Below are 19741 nucleotides of genomic sequence, written 5' to 3'. Positions count from 1 at the left end.
ACTTCTTATTTCCCATTTCCTTGATATCTGGTAATGGGTATAGTCACCCCTTCCTGCTCCATGTCAACCTGGTAATGGGCCTGCTCGCCCCTCCTATTCCATTTTAACTATATATCTTTTGTATGAATTACATAATCATGTGTCCCATAGTAACGGGGTTATTTCAGTCCCCTTCTAAATCATTTTACTTCTTTATTTACTCTGTTCCCAGGATACATAACTCTATTGATGAGAAATATTTCAAACTGACATGGTTACTTTATTTGGATTTGATTTGAATTTATTCATATAAATTGCTTCGAGCTTGTATCGATGCGTATATAAATGGCATCCAGTGGGCTTTGATGAACACCTAAATGGTTGAATCCTGAAACCAATATACCTGCAAAGAGCGTTCGTGAAACAGAGTTCCTGAAGCCAACACACCACCAAAGAGAGTTCCTGAAGCCTTCACACCTCGAAAAAGAATCCCTGAACCTTTCATACTACCAGAAGCCTACATAGCTACTGCACTTCAATATCCATCTTGCTTTCTCCCTGTCCTTACAAAACGCTTTATCCCCCATTGTTTACTCTCGTTCTCGGACTTTACTTCTGTCTCGAGTTTTATTCACGTTTCCTTTCAAGTCTCTAAACTATTTCAGATGTTTCCCCTTCTCGCTAACACACCCTGGGCTATAAATTTCAACGTGTAAACAAACTAACTCAAACCAACTGATATATAGTGTATGTCGTGTGTCGAACACACTCCTCTATAGCGGGACGAGGAGTCACAGATAGATAGATAGAAAGATGGATAGATAGATAGATAGATAAATAGATAGATAGATAGATAGATTACTCACACACTCCGCTCTATAATAAGGTACCTCGATGGCCTTAGAACATATCTCTTTTGAGAGACTTGTAAATGTTTCTCTCTCTCTCTCTCTCTCTCTCTCTCTCTCTCTCTCTCTCTCTCTCTCTCTCTCTCTCTCTCACACATGACAGCTGACCTGATTTTGTGAAAATAACCCTGAAGCAGAGACCTGACCTTTCCTTTCATTCACACTTTTTCAAAATCCTGAAAAATGATTTGATAGTAACTGGCAACTCTCATGCCTGTGTTTGCCAGAGACGTCCATCTAGTTTAATTGACAGCGATATGTCAGCAGCAACCATTGTTCTGACTGTGAATGTATCGAGTCATAACAAACACATTTGGCTGCAACTCGCTTTTCCTCCGAGTTAGATAAATCTAAGTTCCTTTCGTCAATTCTTTTGACTTTGTCTTTCTGAAATCGTAGATCATCTCGGTAGCTCCGCCTGTATATAGTGTTGTCTCCATTTTGTCTATGTTTGGCAAGTTGGCTGACCAAAACTGGAGATCAGTTTTCATTGTATAGACGCACCAGTGAACTGGAGCGAGCAAGGATAATCTCTCTAGTCTTAGATTCCAAGTCTTTTTTTTCCATGAATCCAAGAATTTTGAATCTTCTTTATACCTAATTCTCCAAGAGGGTTTCTTGGACTTAGGTCACCAGAGATTATCATACTCATTTTATTTTCTTGTCATTTATCTTCTCCAGCACAACAGAGTCTGTACCATATCTTCCATAGCTTACGTTTCGTACTTTACGTCTTCGTCTTTACGACCGATTCATAACCCTTTGCATTTATCAGTATTATTCCTCTTTCAGTATCCAGTACTACTGTTCTGATACTCTTCTGGTGTCTGGTCGTCTGCTGTGGATTCCCTCTGATGGAGTGCTACGCATCTGGTTTCGATCATCTTCGCTCTGAAACCCTACTTTGTTTGCACTATCGTGGCTTCGAAACCCCTCTGGTTTCTATCACCATTGCCATGAAACCCTTTTAGTTTCTAGTACCGTTGGCCCAACACTTTTCTGGGTTGCATGATCATTGCCTGAAACCCACTTGGTTTCTAAAACATTATCATCATTAGAGTTCATATAGAATGGAATCTCATCTCGTTTATGACTCTCTAACTGTTGCGTCTTATCTTAAGTTAGCCACTTGCTCAGCCAGGCACGTACCCAGCCACACACGAAAGAGAACCATGAAAACTTTGTCTCGTCCCTCTAGTGTCCTGAGCGGGAAGATAAACCAGGAAAATCAAGGCCAGGAAAAGGAGGAAAATCAAAGACAACAACACAAGACTCGTAAGGGCTATGATCCTATAGCATCAAGAATAGAAGTTTGGCGCCCAAAATGAGAGAGAGAGAGAGAGAGAGAGAGAGAGAGAGAGAGAGAGAGAGAGAGAGAGAGAGAGAGAGAGAGAGAGAGAGAGAGAGAGAGAGAGAGAGAGAGAGAGAGAGAGAGAGAGAGAGAGAGAGAGAGAGAGAGAGAGAGAGAGTGTTCCATCCTCAGTGATTGCTATCATTACTATCTCCCATTATCGTCCTTGACTTCGCCGCCTCCGAGAATGTTTTCTTGTTAGCGAGCTGTTCTGCGGAGCTGCAGTCTTGTCAGGATGTATACATGTATACACGTATGTATGTATGTATGTATGTATGTATGTATGTATGTATGTATGTACGTGCACTACGAGCGTTCCACCCCTAAAAGAGAATCCAGAGACACGTCTTACATCACAATAGTTTCAATATTGTTCCAATTCTCTGCCGTTCACTCGTTTCTCACGATCCAATCTCATTCTCCCAGTCAAGAGATGGTTCATTATTTACTATGACCTTCCCTCCATTTTCCATTTTCTCGTCACTCATCATCTTCCTTCCCCTCCCTCCTCCTCCAGGGGTCCAGTCATTCCACTTTTATAGCAGCTATGCCAAGTTTTATCTCCCTCCCACACTCACTCCCTCTCTTTCTCTCTTAGAACTCTAGTGATATGTCTTCACATCCTTTGGGTCTCCCTCCTCCTGGCCTTATATCCTCATATATAGCAATTTCTTCCTCGTCTATGACGCAAAAATGGGATACCCTGATATGACCCTTTCAAAAATAGTAATGACAGTATCTCAAAAACTCTCGCTCATTCTCAGAAAGTCTCCAATCCTTGGACTCATATAAGGCATGGATCAGTTATCTCTCTCTCTCTCTCTCTCTCTCTCTCTCTCTCTCTCTCTCTCTCTCTCTCTCTCTCTCTCTCTCTCTCTCTCTCTCTCTTGAGCCCAGTGATTTCATCGTATATTATAGGAGCTTCGGTATATAATGCAGATATAAGGAAAGCTGCATATAGCCAAACATGTCATCCGGGTACTTCTCCTCAGTACACAAGACGGTGAGGTGAACTCGTCACAACGCATGACACAGAGTTACGAAACCCTCCACCTGCCTGAGATGATTAGTCCCACAGAATAGCGTCAATACGACGATATATTGGACGTCAGTGGATAATTTTCCCCTTCCTTGCTCGGAGCCAATAGCGTCTGGAGGGGGAGATGGTTGCCTGAATGGCGTCCTCTCGTAAGGCACTTTGGCATCTCAAGAAATCTTCTTCAAGTCTCGAATCACTTTCGATCTTCCTTCTGTGGCTCGGGGAAGAGCCAGCCATCACACGAGACATTATCCTTTTGTGGGTCTGTGGAGACGCAGGCCCATCACAGAGATTGGCCCCGTCTGGATTTGAACCCTGAATTCTATGAATCTCTTCTGGTCTACTGCTTCCAAAGCTTCGAAACCTTGAATCATATGGTTTGTCTATAGTTTTCTGGTTCGAAAGCTTCAGAACTCTCAATCTCATGATTCACATTTCGTCTCGAAGTTCAAGACATAACTCCCTTTGTCGACACTTTTTCTATTTCAAAGAGAGAGAGAGAGAGAGAGAGAGAGAGAGAGAGAGAGAGAGAGAGAGAGAGAGAGAGAGAGAGAGAGAGAGACTAAGAGTGAAAGAAAGAGAGAGAAAGTATGTTTCTAACTTCAGTTGATTCATTATACAATCCCGGAACCTTTTATGGAGCTCCTTCAGGTTCTCGGGTGAGCTCCAATCAGGAGCAGGGGAATGGTGGACTCCTTGTGAATTAGAAGTTCCTTGACGAGACTGTATACACTCCCTCTCCACGACAGACGATGGTCCAGCCTCGCTGAGGGTAACCTTTCACTCGCGTTGTGTCCACAAACACGTATACACACGTATACACACGTATACACAGGTATACACACGTATACACACGTATACACAGGTATACACAGGTATACACACGTATACACACGTATACACAGGTATACACACGTATACACACGTATACACACGTATACACAGGTATACATATATAGATAACAACACAAAGTTCACTGTGTTGTCCTCAACATTTATTGTCACCTTGAGTCCAGTTGACACACACCCCACAGACGCCATGTGATCATTCCTTTGTTCATAGTTGGAAACACAAACATCACTCCCCACTCAGGCGTGCCCAGACGCACCTCAAGGAATTATGGAAAAGAGAAATAAAGAAGACAAGAGTTAGGATGTAAATCTCAGATCTTAATTGGTTTCCAGGGGTTTAAGTACCCCTCTACGTCAAGCCCCTAGGATGTACGTCGTTACTGGAGAGGAAACTACAACGAATTACGTTGGGATAAGGAACAGTGGGTTGTCTGTGCCGTCTGTGTATGAGGGGGAGAAGGAGGAGGAGGCAAGATGTGGGTTACACCATACAGTAGCAGATGTTGGGTTCTTCATACATAAAGTTGAAAGCCTTGAGGTGATCTAGTCATACCATTAGAGCCCATTGTCCTTCCCAGATGATGTTCTTCATCTGTTTCATAGTTCTTGTGTGTGTGTGTGTGTGTGTGTGTGTGTGTGTGTCTCGGTGTGTGCTCACTTCACGGTGTTACAGGATCTACTCACTCACTCACTCCTGCTTGTCGTGTCTTCCTACTGCTTGTGGTTCCTTCTTGCTGAGGCATATACCTTCCTACCCACACAGGGGGGTAAAGCTCCACGAGGACCTGCGTTCTCTCCTGCTGGGGTAGAAGCCGTCAGGCGCCCCCGCAAGGCTCCTCCATCAGAGGATGGTCAGAGCCCATAGAAGTGGAGGTGCTCCATCCACCCTTCGTGACCAGAACTCGTAAAATGGTGGAGCTATTTCTCTTTCCTCTCTCTCTCTCTCTCTCTCTCTCTCTCTCTCTCTCTCTCTCTCTCTCTCTCTCTCTCTCTCTCTCTCTCTCTCTCTCTCTCTCTCTCTCTCTCTCTCTCTCTCTCTCTCTCTCTCTCTCTCTCTCTCTCTCTCTCTCTTTCTACGTTCTCCTCGTCTGCTGAGTGTCCACTACAGTCGTGTTCCTCGGCAGTACGAGGTAAAAAAAAAGGAGACTGGGTCAGTGAACAAACAAAATCGCCTTTGACTTGACCGTTTAGGATCAGGATCGTACCGTCGTGCTCAAGGGTCGTACCGTCGTGCTCAAGGATCGTACCGTCGTGCTCAAGGGTCGTACCGTCGTGCTCAAGGGTCGTACCGTCGTGCTCAAGGGTCGTACCGTCGTGCTCAAGGGCCGTACCGTCGTGCTCAAGGGTCGTACCGTCGTGCTCAAGGGTTGTACCGTCGTGCTCAAGGGTCGTACCGTCGTGCTCAAGGGTCGTACCGTCGTGCTCAAGGGTCGTACCGTCGTGCTCAAGGGTCGTACCGTCGTGCTCAAGGGGTGAAGCACTAAACACCCTCATACACCAGGAACTTTGTCCCATGAAAGTCAAAGAAACATATGTGAAGTTCCTCGCGGCAGACCATGATCACAACCTCTCCTACTTTGCAGAAGTAGAAGGAAAAAACTGTGTCTCCCTCAAAAGTGTGATATATTTTTTACCAACTTTAGAATGATGCGAACTTTGTCCTTTACATCTCCTCTATAATGTAATTGCCAGTCTCAAACTTGGGTCTGCCTCTTAGCCCATCAGATCCCATAATAAGGCTTCAAAGGGAAATTCCTTTTTTTCTCTCCAGGATGTTTCATGATAAGGACTTTGACGGGATATCATGGCGAGGTAAAATGGGATCCTTAGCTTAAACTTGGGAATGAAATTTTTAATAAGGACCCCCTGGCCAGGTGTATTGATATATAGTAACGTGGCTTCGTACCAAGAGAGTGTGGGCAAGAGCCTTTTAAATTTAATTTCAGTGAGAGATGACAGCACAAATGGCCTGATGTGAGTGTAAATGTTTTGACGATAGAGAAAATGGCCATATGACAGTGTAAATGGACTAAGATAACGTAAATGGCTTGACCACAGTGTAAATCGTTCGATGGCATAACGACGGTGTAAAAGGCTTAGAAACAATATAAGTGATGATGATATAAAAGGCTCGACAACAAGATACTGAGTATTCCAGTGATGACAACAATATCGTACTTCTATCAAGCCAAATGTCTGAAGCTTTGACGCTGGATGGAGTCGAGCAGGCGACATTGATCTTCATCTAGTACCAACATCGTCAAAGATTGAAGGAGAGAGAATGAAGAAACACATGAAGGGGGTCAGAGAGAGAGAGAGAGAGAGAGAGAGAGAGAGAGAGAGAGAGAGAGAGAGAGAGAGAGAGAGAGAGAGAGAGAGAGAGAGAGAGAGAGAGAGAGAGAGAGAGAGAGAGGCCCAAATATATGTGTGACAGGAGGAACGGTAAAAAGAGACACAAATAACCTTCGTAGACAATGTATACATATAAACAATGAGAACCTAGCACCGAAGATAAGGTGATAAAGGAAAGATAAGAGAAATCGCAGACTTAGTAAGAAGGGAAGATGAAAGACGAGAAGTGCACTGGGGAAAATATTGGCTCAAGAAGCTATTGTCTTCAGCTCACCACTCTCGCGACCTAAGAGGAATGGACCAATAAAATGTCCGGGTGTTCGACGGAACGGAACGATGCTATTGAAAAGAACCAAGGCTAAAGATGGAGAGGCTGGAGGAGGGAATAGATAAGATAATCTTACGAGAAAATAACCAGCAGAGAGAGAGAGAGAGAGAGAGAGAGAGAGAGAGAGAGAGAGAGAGAGAGAGAGAGAGAGAGAGAGAGAGAGAGAGAGAGCTTTCTGAGATTAGAGGGAGCGTTACAGGAAGTGTGGCCACACAAGGGTTGTGGACATAATGCTGTTGTAGGACTGAGGTTCTCAACGGACAGGATCTGGCAAGGAAGGAATCCACCAACGGACGGAGATATGGAGAGAAAGGATCGAACCTTGTAAACCTTCTATGGTTTTTAAGAAGAGGGAAGAGCATCGGGTTTAAATCCCTTTTCCCCCCAAATACACAAATAGGTATCACACACACACACACACACACACACACACACAGACACACACAGACACACACAGACACACACACACACACACACACACACACACACAGACACACACAGACACACACAGACACACACAGACACACACACACACACACACACACACACACACACACACACACACACAATGGAGGACAGAATAAACATCCTTACAATAAAGATAAACAGTAAATAATAGAACTGGTTCACACAAGAGCTTTAACGTCAACGGATTATCGAATTAACGCGGTACGATAACATCTACACACCTCAAGTAACAAGCAGGCATCCTCATACGTCTGGCATCTACAATCTAAAACTCGCCCTAGCCGTTCTTCCCTCTTTGTGCCAACACCAACTTTCGATCTAGGAACCCATTCCCAGCGTGCGATCTATGATCCGCTTGTGTTCACTTTTAATCTCATCTCATTCCCTGGCCAGGGTTAGGAGTGGGCCGACCGTGGACGCCAGCCAGCCAGGAGAGCAGGGGGCAACCCTCGCCTTCACGAATAATAAACATCAAACATAAACGGCGGGAATGGCGGGGTAAGGCATTACGCGTCCAGAAGGTAGGAGCACAAGGCCGGTCCAGTCGCCGTGTGTGTGTGTGTGTGTGTGTGTGTGTGTGTGTGTGTGTGGGGGGGGGGGGGGCTATAAGGCTTCTCAATCTGGTCCCCAGCGGTCAACATCACCTCACATAAGGCGGTGTTGCAGCCTCCTTAACCACACCAGGCAGACCTTGAACTTTTCTTGTCTCCGTGCCCAGTGTGGCAACACTGTAGTCATTTCTAATGGTAGAGTTTATATATATATATATATATATATATATATATATATATATATATATATATATATATATATATATATATATATATATATATATATATATATATATATATATATATATATATATATATATATGGGAGCGGGGGGCTGGAAATCCTCCCCTCTCGTTTTTTTTTTTTTTTTTCTTTTAATTTTCCTAAAGAAGGAACAGAGAATTCGGCCAGGTGAGGGTATTCCCTCAAAGGCCCAGTCCTCTGTTCTTAACGCTACCTCGCTAATGCGGGAAATGGCGAATAGTTTGAAAGAAAAAAGATATACATATATATATCCAGCATTTGCAAAGATTCGTCCTTGTGTAAGTTTTTACTTACATTTTAATAGAGAAATGCCAGGAAGATGAGGGAAACATCATTATCAAAGGTCGTATCAAAGATACAAATCATATCAGATCCATAATGTTTTATTGGTCTAATGATACATTAGTAAATTTCAGGTTCGTTTCCTACATAAGTTAAGCCAATATTATTAGGAAAGTAGCTATTGTTGTATATATATATAGGTGGGCATCAATACACTGGGAAAATCATTTTCAGACCACTCCATATATATAATTTGCATTATCACACTCAAATGATGATTTTCACACCACTCCATAATATATTTTTGTTTCTACCTTACACTTGGCAGCTTCAGACAACAAAAGACTAAATCCGACCAAAGCCACGTTGCAATTTACAATATGACATGAAACAAAATGATTAGATAATGATACACTCACAACTGTTGTTAATAACATATTCGTATGATCAGTTGTATTTTTTAGTGGTTGTATGCACTGGATAATGAGGATTTTACAAGAAGTTTTTGACAATGTCTGGTGAATGTACAAAGATGAATAATGGTAGTTATTTTGTATCTTCTTTTCCTATTTATATTTGTCTTTACTTCTTTCTTTATCATTTACCTTATACCAGTCTCACTTATCTTTATTTACTTCATTTATTCTTTCATTGTCTTTCATTCTTACAGATCTGGCTGGCTTCCCTATACACATTTTTATTCAATTTTTTCATCTCTCCTTCCCTCCATGTAGGTTTATGGCCATTTTCAATTCTCATTTATATAGTTTATTTCATTCATCGTACGAGTTCATTTCTTCATTCATCCATTATCAACTTTCGAGTAGATTATCGACTTACTTCATTGTATAAGTTCATTCCCTCATTCATCTCTTGTTCAGTCTCGAGCAGATTATTCACTTCATTCATTCTGCAAATTCATTCTTTCGTTCTACCATTGTTCATTCTCGAGCATATCTCTTACTTCATTCATTCTATAGATTCATTCACTTTCAGTGTCTATCATTCACTGATTTCCTTCATTCATCCACCGTTCATCCATCCTCTTCATTCATTATGCGTCGATCATCTACCACGCCTTCATTCCTTTTATTCGATCATTCATTCATTCTTTCACCTTTTCAACTCCGTCATTCGTCAGCCGTTACGTCTACGCCATCCGTCTGTCGGCGCGTATCGTCTCCGTCGTGCGTCCATCAGTACACGTCTGTGTCGCAAGAGGGCGCCATCGTTGCGACGAAGAGAGGGACCCCGAGGTCTTGCGTCTGGCATGCGTCTGTGGAATGCGTCTACGTCGTCCGTCCGTCCGAGGGATGCATCTGCGTCATCCGTCCGTCCGAGGATTACGTCTGCGTCATCCGTCCATCCGAAGGATGCATCTACGTCATCCGCCCGTCCGAGGGATGCGTCTGCGTCATCCGTCCGTTCGAGGGATACGTCTGCGTCATCCGTCCGTCCGAAGGATACGTCTGCGTCATCCGTCCGTCCGAGGGATACGTCTGCGTCATCCGTCCGTCCGAAGGATACGTCTGCGTCATCCGTCCGTTCGAGGGATACGTCTGCGTCCTCCGTCCATCCGAGGGATACGTCTGCGTCCTCCGTCCGTCTGAAGGATACGTCTGCGTCCTCCGTCCGTCCGAAGGATACGTCTGCGTCCTCCGTCCGTTCGAGGGATACGTCTGCGTCATCGTCCGTCCGAAGGATACGTCTGCGTCATCCGTTCGTCCGAGGGATACGTCTGCATCCTCCGTCCGTCCGAGGGATACGTCTGCGTCATCCGTTCGTCCGAGGGATACGTCTGCATCCTCCGTCCATCCGAAGGATACGCCTGCATCCTCCGTCCGTCTGAAGGATACGTCTGCATCCTCCGTCCGTCTGAAGGATACGTCTGCGTCCTCCGTCCGTCCAGAGAAGAGTTAGGTCAGTGCGACGTGTGTGCGCCTCACTCGGGGCGCTGGAAGTGTGCGATCATGAGGTGGTAGCGAGCAGCCATCTTCCCGTCATCCCTGCACGTCTTGAGCTTGGCCAACTCCTGAAGGCACTCCATCAGGAAGGTCTCCCGTTGCTCCTGTGGGAGCCGCTTCAGGAAGGGGCTCACAGCCTTGATGGCGTCTGATGACGGTGGCCAGCCAGGGACATGGTCACGAGAGGTGAGAGGTCAGAGTTGAAATACATTTCTTGAAGGAAGTTTATGTAAACCATTAAAATATTGGTCTCTCTCTCTCTCTCTCTCTCTCTCTCTCTCTCTCTCTCTCTCTCTCTCTCTCTCTCTCTCTCTCCTCTGTGTGTTTGTGTGTGTGTGTGTGTGTGTGTGTGTGTGTGTGTGTGTGTGTGTGTGTATGTGTGTGTATGTGTGTGTGTGTGTGTGTGTGTGTGTGTGTATGTATGTATGTGTGTGTGTGTGTGTGTGTGTGCTCAGTATAATTGATTATGGGACCCATTTGCATACGGGGGAGATCAACCGATCATTTACACACCAAACGTAGAGAAAACTACGTGTGGTAACACATGGTGGAGAGAGAGAGAGAGAGAGAGAGAGAGAGAGAGAGAGAGAGAGAGAGAGAGAGAGAGAGAGAGAGAGAGAGAGAGAGAGAGAGAGAGAGAGAGACTCAAGTGTGAGGGGGACATGGAGGGGAGAACGTCCTTGACCAACACAGAGAGGGAAACGTCAGGAAATGGTTTCTAACGTGAGTTGCTATGTGTTAAAGTAGAAACCTCTCCCAGCGGGGAGAAACCACCAGTAACTACTGCAGTACCTGATCACTGGGGAGAGACCCATTCTGGGGAGAGACCATTCCAAGTATCTGGTCATAGTTAGAGACCATTTCAAGCACCTGATCTAGGGTAGAAACCACACTACTTGTCGAAAGGAAAGTGAAAACACCATCAAGGTGTCTGATGCTCTAGAGAACAGGGAGAGACCGAAGCTAAACTTACTCTTCAAGTAGTTAATGTTTTCGAAAACGAATTCAAACTGTGGCGCCTCACACGAGAGGACTTCGAAACCAACATCCTCAGCGACGTCAACCATAGCCTGTACAGGGTCCGTCTTGTGCTGGTACGACGGAATGTAATTGCTGACGTCCTGCAGTCGATAAGAAAAGATTATTTTCAGATTACATTTTTTGTATCTTAGATTACATTTATGAATGACTTTTTTATCTTTACAAGTGCAGTAAGATTATTCTTCGATTACATTTTTTGTATCTTAGATTACATTTATGAATTACTTTTTTATCTTTACAAGTGCAGTAAGATTATTTTCAGATTACATTTTTTTTGTATCTTAGATTACATTTATGAATGACTTTTTTTATCTTTACAAGTGCAGTAAGATTATTTTTCGATTACATTTTTTTTGTATCTTAGATTACATTTATGAATGACATTTGTATCTTTACAAGTTCAGTTTACTTGATTATCAACTGATTGGTATATTTCTCTCTTATATCTCCCCTGATGATGCGATTATTACATGAAAGTGCACTTGGGAACTTATATTTCATTTCCCCTTAGGTATATGACACACATACCTATTTCTTTAAATGTTTCTAACCGATAAGATATGATAAGATATATCATTACCTAAGTATGAGATCACACAAGATGGCCATAACCATATCCAATTACCATTTTGATGTGTCAAAGTTTCAGGTACAAACGAAGAGTCGCGTGTTTACCTGCATGTATTGTTGCCACTGTGGCTTCTGGCTCATGATTTCGTACATGGTAAAGAGAGGGTTCGAAGCCAGGAACACGAGCAGGGTCTCCCCACCTGGCTGCAGCAGCTGGAAGATGTTGGTCAGGCAGTTCTCCTGACCTTTGACCCAGTGCAGGCAGTAGAAGGAGAAGACCTGGGTCAGAGGAGGGAATCTTAGACAAGGAGGGATTGAGGGAGGGAGGGAAATAGATGTCAGGGAAAGGAGGGAACATGGTGATGGTGTCAGCCATGATAGTGGAGGGAACATGGTGGTGATGTCAGCCATGATAGTGGAGGGAACATGGTGGTGATGTCAGCCATGATGGTGGAGGGAATATGGTGGTGATGTCAGCCATGATGGTGGAGGGAACATGGTGGTGATGTCAGCCATGATGGTGGAGGGAATATGGTGGTGGTGTCAGCCATGATAGTGGAGGGAACATGGTGGTGGTGTCAGCCATGATGGTGGAGGGAACATGGTGGTGGTGTCAGCCATGATGGTGGAGGGAACATGGTGGTGATGTCAGCCATGATGGTGGAGGGAACATGGTGGTGATGTCAGCCATGATGGAAGAGAACAAAATAGTGACGTCACTCATGGCTGATGGAACATGTTCTGTTCATGAAGAGGACAATAATAACACACCTGAAATGAACGATTTGAAAAATTGTATAAGAAAAATTCAAACAATCTACATTTTTAAGGGAAATTCATTAATCTATCATTATTAATTCCAATCAAAATCTAAGGTTCTGGAAGCTGGATGAAATGGAATGAAGACTGAGATGAAAAATGTCGTGTTCAATTTTCCTTTAGATTTAATCATTGACGAGAAAAAAATAGATCTTGTCTGGATTATTCTTCATCAATTCTAATTTCATTATGTGCCCCAATGCTTTGATAATTTGACTGTGTACAATTCTCATTTATGTGGAAGGTCACAGAAGTTCAGTGGTCAAAGAAGGTCAAGCAGAGGTCACAGATAGGTCATAAAGAAGTATCTATAAGTCAAGTGGAAGTTAGAAGGTCAGAGTAGGTCAGAGGGCGACCTTGGAAATCCAGAGGACTTCACAATAGAATAGGTCATGCACGGTACGAAAAGATTAGAAAAAAAGGTGGAGGATTAGGTCATGAGAGGTCAGGAGAATCCTCAGACCTCCCACCTACCTTAGTGAAACCTTCAGGGAACACTTGGCGAGGCTGGATAACCCTTTCAATGTCCAGTTGCTGGAAAGCCAGTGAGTTGTGCTGGAAGGTCTTCGAGGCGAAATTGACCATCTCGTGGGAGAGGTCAACCCCTGTGACCTTTTCCACCCGTGGAAGGAGTGGCATCAGGAGGTTCCGGGTCACGTCACCTGCAGGAGTTCAGGAGGTGACATAGGCATAGGTCAAAGAAAGGTCAACAGAGGTCAGAGGGTGTTACAGAGTTCAAACAAGGCTTATGTAAGATCAAGACGTGCTTAGAGTAATGAGGTCACTCACAGGTTATAAGAAAACCTATAGGGATTACATGAAAGGTCAAACAGAGGTCATGAACCCATGGATGGGGGTCACAAGGCTGAAATAAACACCAGAAGTCACAAGATGTTAGGAAAGAAGGTGACATTACCAAACGCTCGTCGTCACAACGGTAACAAGAGGTCAAATGGTGATTAGAAATAAACAGACAACCAGGAAAATGATAAAGACGCAGTGGGAAGGATATCATTAGGGCGTGTTTGCCTGCGCTTAAGCATCATCATTTCGCCTCTGTAGCCCTGACGAGCATGTCACTATCTTGAGGACGGTCTTGGACATATAAAAAGACTGAGGCAGACGAGAAGATAGACGTAGAGGCAGATAGATAAATAGGTAAATAGATAGATAGCTAAACAGATAGATGGATGGAGATAGCTAGAGAGAGAGAGAGAGAGAGAGAGAGAGAGAGAGAGAGAGAGAGAGAGAGAGAGAGAGAGAGAGAGAGAGAGAGAGAGAGAGAGAGAGAGAGAGGCAAGGGGGGAGAATGAGAAAAATAGAGAGTGAGTGAGTCAGCTCCCCCGTCACTCACACGCCTCACAACAACCCCTGCCCTTCACCAACGTCACCACACCTCCAGAAGGAAACCCCTTTCCCTTTAAAACCCCGTGCCCCTAAAACCCCTTTCCCTAAAAACCCCCTTCCCCTAAAACCCCTTTCCCTTAAAACTCCCTTCCCCTATCACCCCCTTCCCCTAAAACCCCCTTTTAAACCCCCTTTCCCTAAAACCCCCTTCCCCTAAAACCCCCTTTCCCTAAAACCCCCTTCCCCTAAAACCCCCTTCCCCTAAAACCCCCTTCCCCTAAAACCCCCTTCCACTAACACCCCCTTCCCCTAAACACCCCCCTTAAACTCCCTTATCTACCTTTCATTTTACTCACCAGAGCCACAGCCAATGTCCAGAATCATCTCCCCTTCCTCCTGCCACGCCATTTGAGGCAGGAATTCCGTCAGTACCAGAAGAGCATCACGCTTCTGCATGGCATTGGCCGACGCGTACAGCTGGGCATCCTCCATCCTGACGGAGGTCAAGACAGAAGAGGTCACGACAGGTCACCAGGGAGCAGGACGAGTCATGTAAGGTGTGGTGGGGGAGAGAGAGAAGTGGATATCATTATGTCAGGTCACCATGTTAAGTTTCCACAGGTCATTGAAAAGATGTCTTCAGGTCATTACCTGGGGGTCATCATGATCAGGTCACTCATAGGTCAGTAGGTGACCAAGAGGTCATCACATCACAACATGGTCATAGTTATCATATATGACAGGGTCACGAATTGCCAGTCCCTTTGGTGATTAGCCTCTTAAAGATCTAGGAAATGAAGACACTATTAACTTATCAGTGTATCAGGTCTACACCAGCATCAGGTCAGCCACTCATTACGTCTCAGTCACTATCAGGTCTCTAAGACTTCAGGTCACCAAATCATCTATGGTCAGAAAATCATGAATGATAAAAACCTTAAGCAATTTTACCAGGTCAAATCAAGAATCTTTTCACCAGGTCACTAGATAACCGGGTCACCAGGTCATCAGATTACCGGGTCACCAGGTCATCAGATTACCGGGTCACGAGGTCATCAGATTACCGGGTCACGAGGTCATCAGATTACCGGGTCACCAGGTCACTAGATTACCGGGTCACCAGGTCATCAGATTACCGGGTCACCAGGTCATCAGATTACCGGGTCACGAGGTCATTAAGGAATGAGATAGCTTTCCAAAACCTTCCTTTATAATCCTCACAAACATAATCCATGTCTATTATACTCCATCATTACCATTTCCTTGACAGATGAACCAGTGGAAATGAGTGAGATGAGGAAGATGAATGAACGTAAATGAAACTTGAGACGAACGAATCAATATTTACCTTACTGTGTGGATGAGTATAATCTCTGAGCTTGAAGAAATCCAATCCGATGAGAGACAAGTCGAGAAAGAGAGAGACAGAGACAGAGACACAGCAAACGAGCGAGTCAGTTGCTGGTCTCGTAAAGAGATGTGTCTCCCAACGAGATATTAGCCCAGGAGGTACCACAGCTCACACACTGCTAAGCATAAGGCACCTCTCATACCCTTATATATGGGCAGAGAGAAGCTTCTATGACGCCCTCTATTGTTCTAAGTCTCTTTGTGTTTCGGGAATAGAAACAATTCTCCAACAATGTAGGTAGATAGTCCTGCGCCGCTTTATAAATAGATGGTGAGCCGATGATCAAATGAATAGGGACCAAAGATGTTGCCCAGAGGAGCACCACTTGTGTTTGCTTGTATGTCGTACGCCTCAAGTTCGTAAACACTTTTGTTTGTCTTCCTGTAAGAAGAGCGTGTTGTGTGTGTGAGGGAGACACTGGCTTAGTGTGTCACATAGATGTAGACTAACGTCATGCAAATTACCTATAGTTATTGCATGGAGACAAGTGTCTGATTACAGATTAATATCTCAAAAAAACTATAAATCCCCCAAGTCGAGAACATCAGATAATAAGACCATTAAATGAAATTGGGACTCCCTCAGGTGTGTGTGTGTGTGTGTGTGTGTGTGTGTGTGTGTGTGTGTGTGTGTGGATACATTACACCCGGACACATAAGGACAGTGTTGATCAATGGTCTTGCCTGACCCCCCCCCCCCCTCCCCCGGCCCATTGTACCCAGGACAATACTCTCGATGGGTTCTGCTGAGGTAGGAGAGAGAGAGAGAGAAGCCGGATTAATCCGGTGTCCGCTGTGAATACACTGCGTTCTTTTAGCTTTCTCAGTAATGCTCTCAGTACTTGGTATTGGAACCTTCATCTGTTTTATTTTATTCAGTCTTTCCGTTGTTTCTCGTGATACAGAGAATATTAGATGATGTTGTACATTATTTCTAATAAGTAATCATTTCACTTTATGATAATTATGTCTTTTTTTCTATCCAATACCTTTTTTCATCTTTTTATTCATCCTTGGGGAAAGTGAATGAATGAAATGAAATGTAAGACGTTTGATATGGTCTAATATTGTCCTGTAGTCTAACTCTATACCAATAGATAGAGAAGTAGATAGAAAGATATCTATGACATGGGCAAGACATGAAATATATATAAACATTGTGAATATCGAAACATCCATAAACATTACCAAATTTTGTCGTAGATTTTCAAGTATATAGAAAAACTGCTTTTGATAATCTAATCTCTTAACTATGAGTCTCTTAGTCAAATCAGATTCGAATGGTATGCGGAAATAATCCAAGGTGTGCAGTAGATGGGAAATAAACAGCCACTGAAAACTTTACAGTACGAGATGGAATTTATAGATAAGACATCATACTGATAGATAACATCTTTCCATATTATCTATTCCTCTTATCCTCGTCAGAATTACATCCGTAAGTCCAATTACCTTCACACGTGATTCCATTAGATTACATTACAATTCAGCCACGGATGACAAGAACATGTGATCTAGAGACAGACAGGCTATCAAGCCGTTACATCCTTCCTGATAATAGACATTAATGACCCTGAAGTCAGTAACGTTAATCACCCTAATGACATCTCAGGGTATAATTAAGCGTAATTAATCTACACGATCCGGGATCATAACATGGCAAGCACAGACGAAGCATTTAGGCACAACCAAGACAACCAGACGAAAATAAAAGAAAGGAAATACACCATTCATGGAAATTGAGTTTTACAATCATAGATTTAATGTTCGCCAAGTTTGCATCCAAAGGCGAAATTAATTACCACAAATCAGTAAGCCAGTACAGGACGCATATCTTTCTTCCCCCATCCCCCCCCACACACTTACACCCCAGAGACGCAGTAATTTCGCCCACAGGATAAGATACAAACCCCCAAAAGGTCATTAATAATGGCCTCCCCGAAGAAGCAATGCATGTATGTGCGTTCACAGCTGCAGCTGGTTGTGCTCTTGTGTTGTAGGTGGGCAGGAGAGGAGACGGCGTTGTAAGGGGAGGCTCACAATGTGTTGTACAATTGATGCTTTTGGTGTTGTACCACGCCAAGGTCAGGGATGGTTGTGGGTGTTGTTAGCGCATGACGGTACGAGCCATGAGCATGGGAACACGAAGGTACGACCTATAGATAGGACGTGACGTGACCTTTGACCTCTGTTGTAGGGTCATACTGTCGTAGTCAAGGAGGTAAGGTAACGAAAACCCTGATGTGCCCAGTTCATCACCAGAACTAACAGTTAATTACTAGACCCAACAGAGCTGATCCTCAGAACCAACAAACAAGCAAATAACAAGGCGAAAGTGTGATGTATTACACTCACAAATACAGACAGAGAATAATTGGGTATAACATACACATGGCATAAGAATAATCCACTTAGAATCAGGTGAGAGATTAGGAAGATAATTATCAGTCGACAGAGATTCACAAGAGAACAACTCAGACGAGTGCATTGATGAAGGCAATCGCACAGAGAGAGAGAGAGAGAGAGAGAGAGAGAGAGAGAGAGAGAGAGAGAGAGAGAGAGAGAGAGAGAGAGAGAGAGAGAGAGAGAATGGCGATGATAACAGTTTCTTTCTTAGTGATATCGTGGTAATATTTCTTGCATAATGATGACAAGGATCACTTTACATTTGTGAAGGAAATTAGGTAATGTATTTACCAAGTGTTCACAATTTCCCATCTCTCTCGCGCTACACTCGTTGTTAAGCACTGTATTCTCCCGGAGGTTTCCACAAGACCCAAAATCCTCATCGGGAACGCGCTGCTTCGTCTCTTTATCAACAGTCGTTTCTGGCTAATTACCTCCTCGCCATTATCCTTGAAAATAATTAATGAACTGGTGGCTACTAATTACGTTTGGGTGGATTGCAGTCCACTCTTCATCATCATCATGGGATTCGAAATGTGAAATTCTCGAATGAAATGAAGAGCTTCGGTGTGAGGAGCGGGGTGAGGTGCGCTACATGAAGCAGGACGGTAACGGAGAATGATAACACGATATGCGCATCATCAGAAACTTTTAAGTGTTACGTAAAAGACTAAATGAATGACACATTTTCTCATGTTGATTTGATGTCCTCATCTTCTTGGCATTTGACGAAGAAAGAGGGAAAGATGATTCTTGTAGTATACAACAGGTGTGTGTGTGTGTGTGTGTGTGTGTGTGTGTGTGTGTGTGTGTGTGTGTGTGTGTGTGTGTGTGTGTGTGTGTGTGTGTGTGTGTGTGTAGTGTGGGTTTCATTGTTGTATTGGGTACTAGGTATGCGTACACTGAGTGTATTCTGAAAGCTACTGAAACATGAAGATGAAGTGGAAAGGTAGAAATGTCTGATGTGATAAAGACGTGACAAAGATCATGTCTAATCTCTGTCTCTGTTTGTCTGTCTGTCTGTCTGTCTGTCTGTCTGTCTGTCTGTCTCTCTCTCTCTCTCTCTCTCTCTCTCTCTCTCCCCAGCTATTCATCTATATATATATATATATATATATATATATATCGAAATCTCTGACCATATCTACCCTCACCCACCCGTTTTCCACCTTCCACACAGAAAGGAAAGAGTTTGTATAACTCTGTCTTCACGCGAGATCTGTGGACACTTGAATACCCACAGTCCATTTAAGCCCATTTGGCCATCAACAGGTTGACTGCTCATATGACCTTCTAACACTAAGAGGTGAGGGTTCAACTTCCGGAAAAACTAATGACCTGGACGGGATCCAGCAGAGCTTAATGGGCGTAAACCCCAAACCAACGTATTTTTCAAATTCTTGTTCTGATGCTTTTAGGAAATTACTTCATTTTCTCATATATATATATATATATATATATATATATATATATATATATATATATATATATATATATATATATATATATATATATAATCTATATATAAAACATTTATGTACAAGTGGTGTGTTATGAGAATGCAAAAGAAAAAAAAAGATAAAAAGAAACTAAGACAGGAAATATTTTAGATTTATCCAAGACAGTTACTGATCAAAGTCTATTTGTTTATTTCCCAGCCATCCAGGACACTATCAGGAAAGATAAGCAAAATCAGACAAATGAGAGAGAGAGAGAGAGAGAGAGAGAGAGAGAGAGAGAGAGAGAGAGAGAGAGAGAGAGAGAGAGAGAGAGAGAGAGAGAGAGAGAGAGAGAGAGAGGACACGTAAAA

The 19741-nt window shown here is 43.5% G+C and overlaps 1 protein-coding gene across 1 annotated transcript; it reads right to left on the bottom strand.

Moving 5' to 3' along the window:
* Window positions 1-8459: 8459 nt before the first annotated feature.
* Window positions 8460-15640, bottom strand: jhamt (juvenile hormone acid methyltransferase). Its single transcript, XM_071666192.1, has 6 exons — window positions 15464-15640; window positions 14472-14608; window positions 13243-13430; window positions 12055-12228; window positions 11312-11459; window positions 8460-10486 (listed from the first exon to the last, which is right to left on the bottom strand). The coding sequence occupies exons 2-6, from the start codon at window positions 14605-14607 to the stop codon at window positions 10317-10319; spliced, it is 816 nt and encodes a 271-aa protein (XP_071522293.1). The 5' UTR covers window position 14608; window positions 15464-15640; the 3' UTR covers window positions 8460-10316.
* Between the last annotated feature and the right edge of the window lie 4101 nt (window positions 15641-19741).

The sequence above is a fragment of the Panulirus ornatus genome, chromosome 11 (genome assembly GCF_036320965.1).
Source record: "Panulirus ornatus isolate Po-2019 chromosome 11, ASM3632096v1, whole genome shotgun sequence".
Lineage (NCBI taxonomy): Eukaryota > Metazoa > Arthropoda > Malacostraca > Decapoda > Palinuridae > Panulirus > Panulirus ornatus.
Note: the sequence above shows the minus strand (reverse complement) of the source record. Positions and strands in the feature narration are given on the sequence as shown.

Bases quoted from the DNA above. Each gene is read 5' to 3' on its own strand.
- jhamt (XM_071666192.1), bottom strand. From the start codon at position 14,607: ATGGAGGATGCCCAGCTGTACGCGTCGGCCAATGCCATGCAGAAGCGT. The intron at 13,431-14,471 runs GTGAGTAAAATG...GAACTCCTGCAG, and splicing joins GGACATTGGCTGTGGCTCTG to GTGACGTGACCCGGAACCTC. The intron at 12,229-13,242 runs GTAGGTGGGAGG...CCTCTGACCCAG, and splicing joins TCCCTGAAGGTTTCACTAAG to GTCTTCTCCTTCTACTGCCT.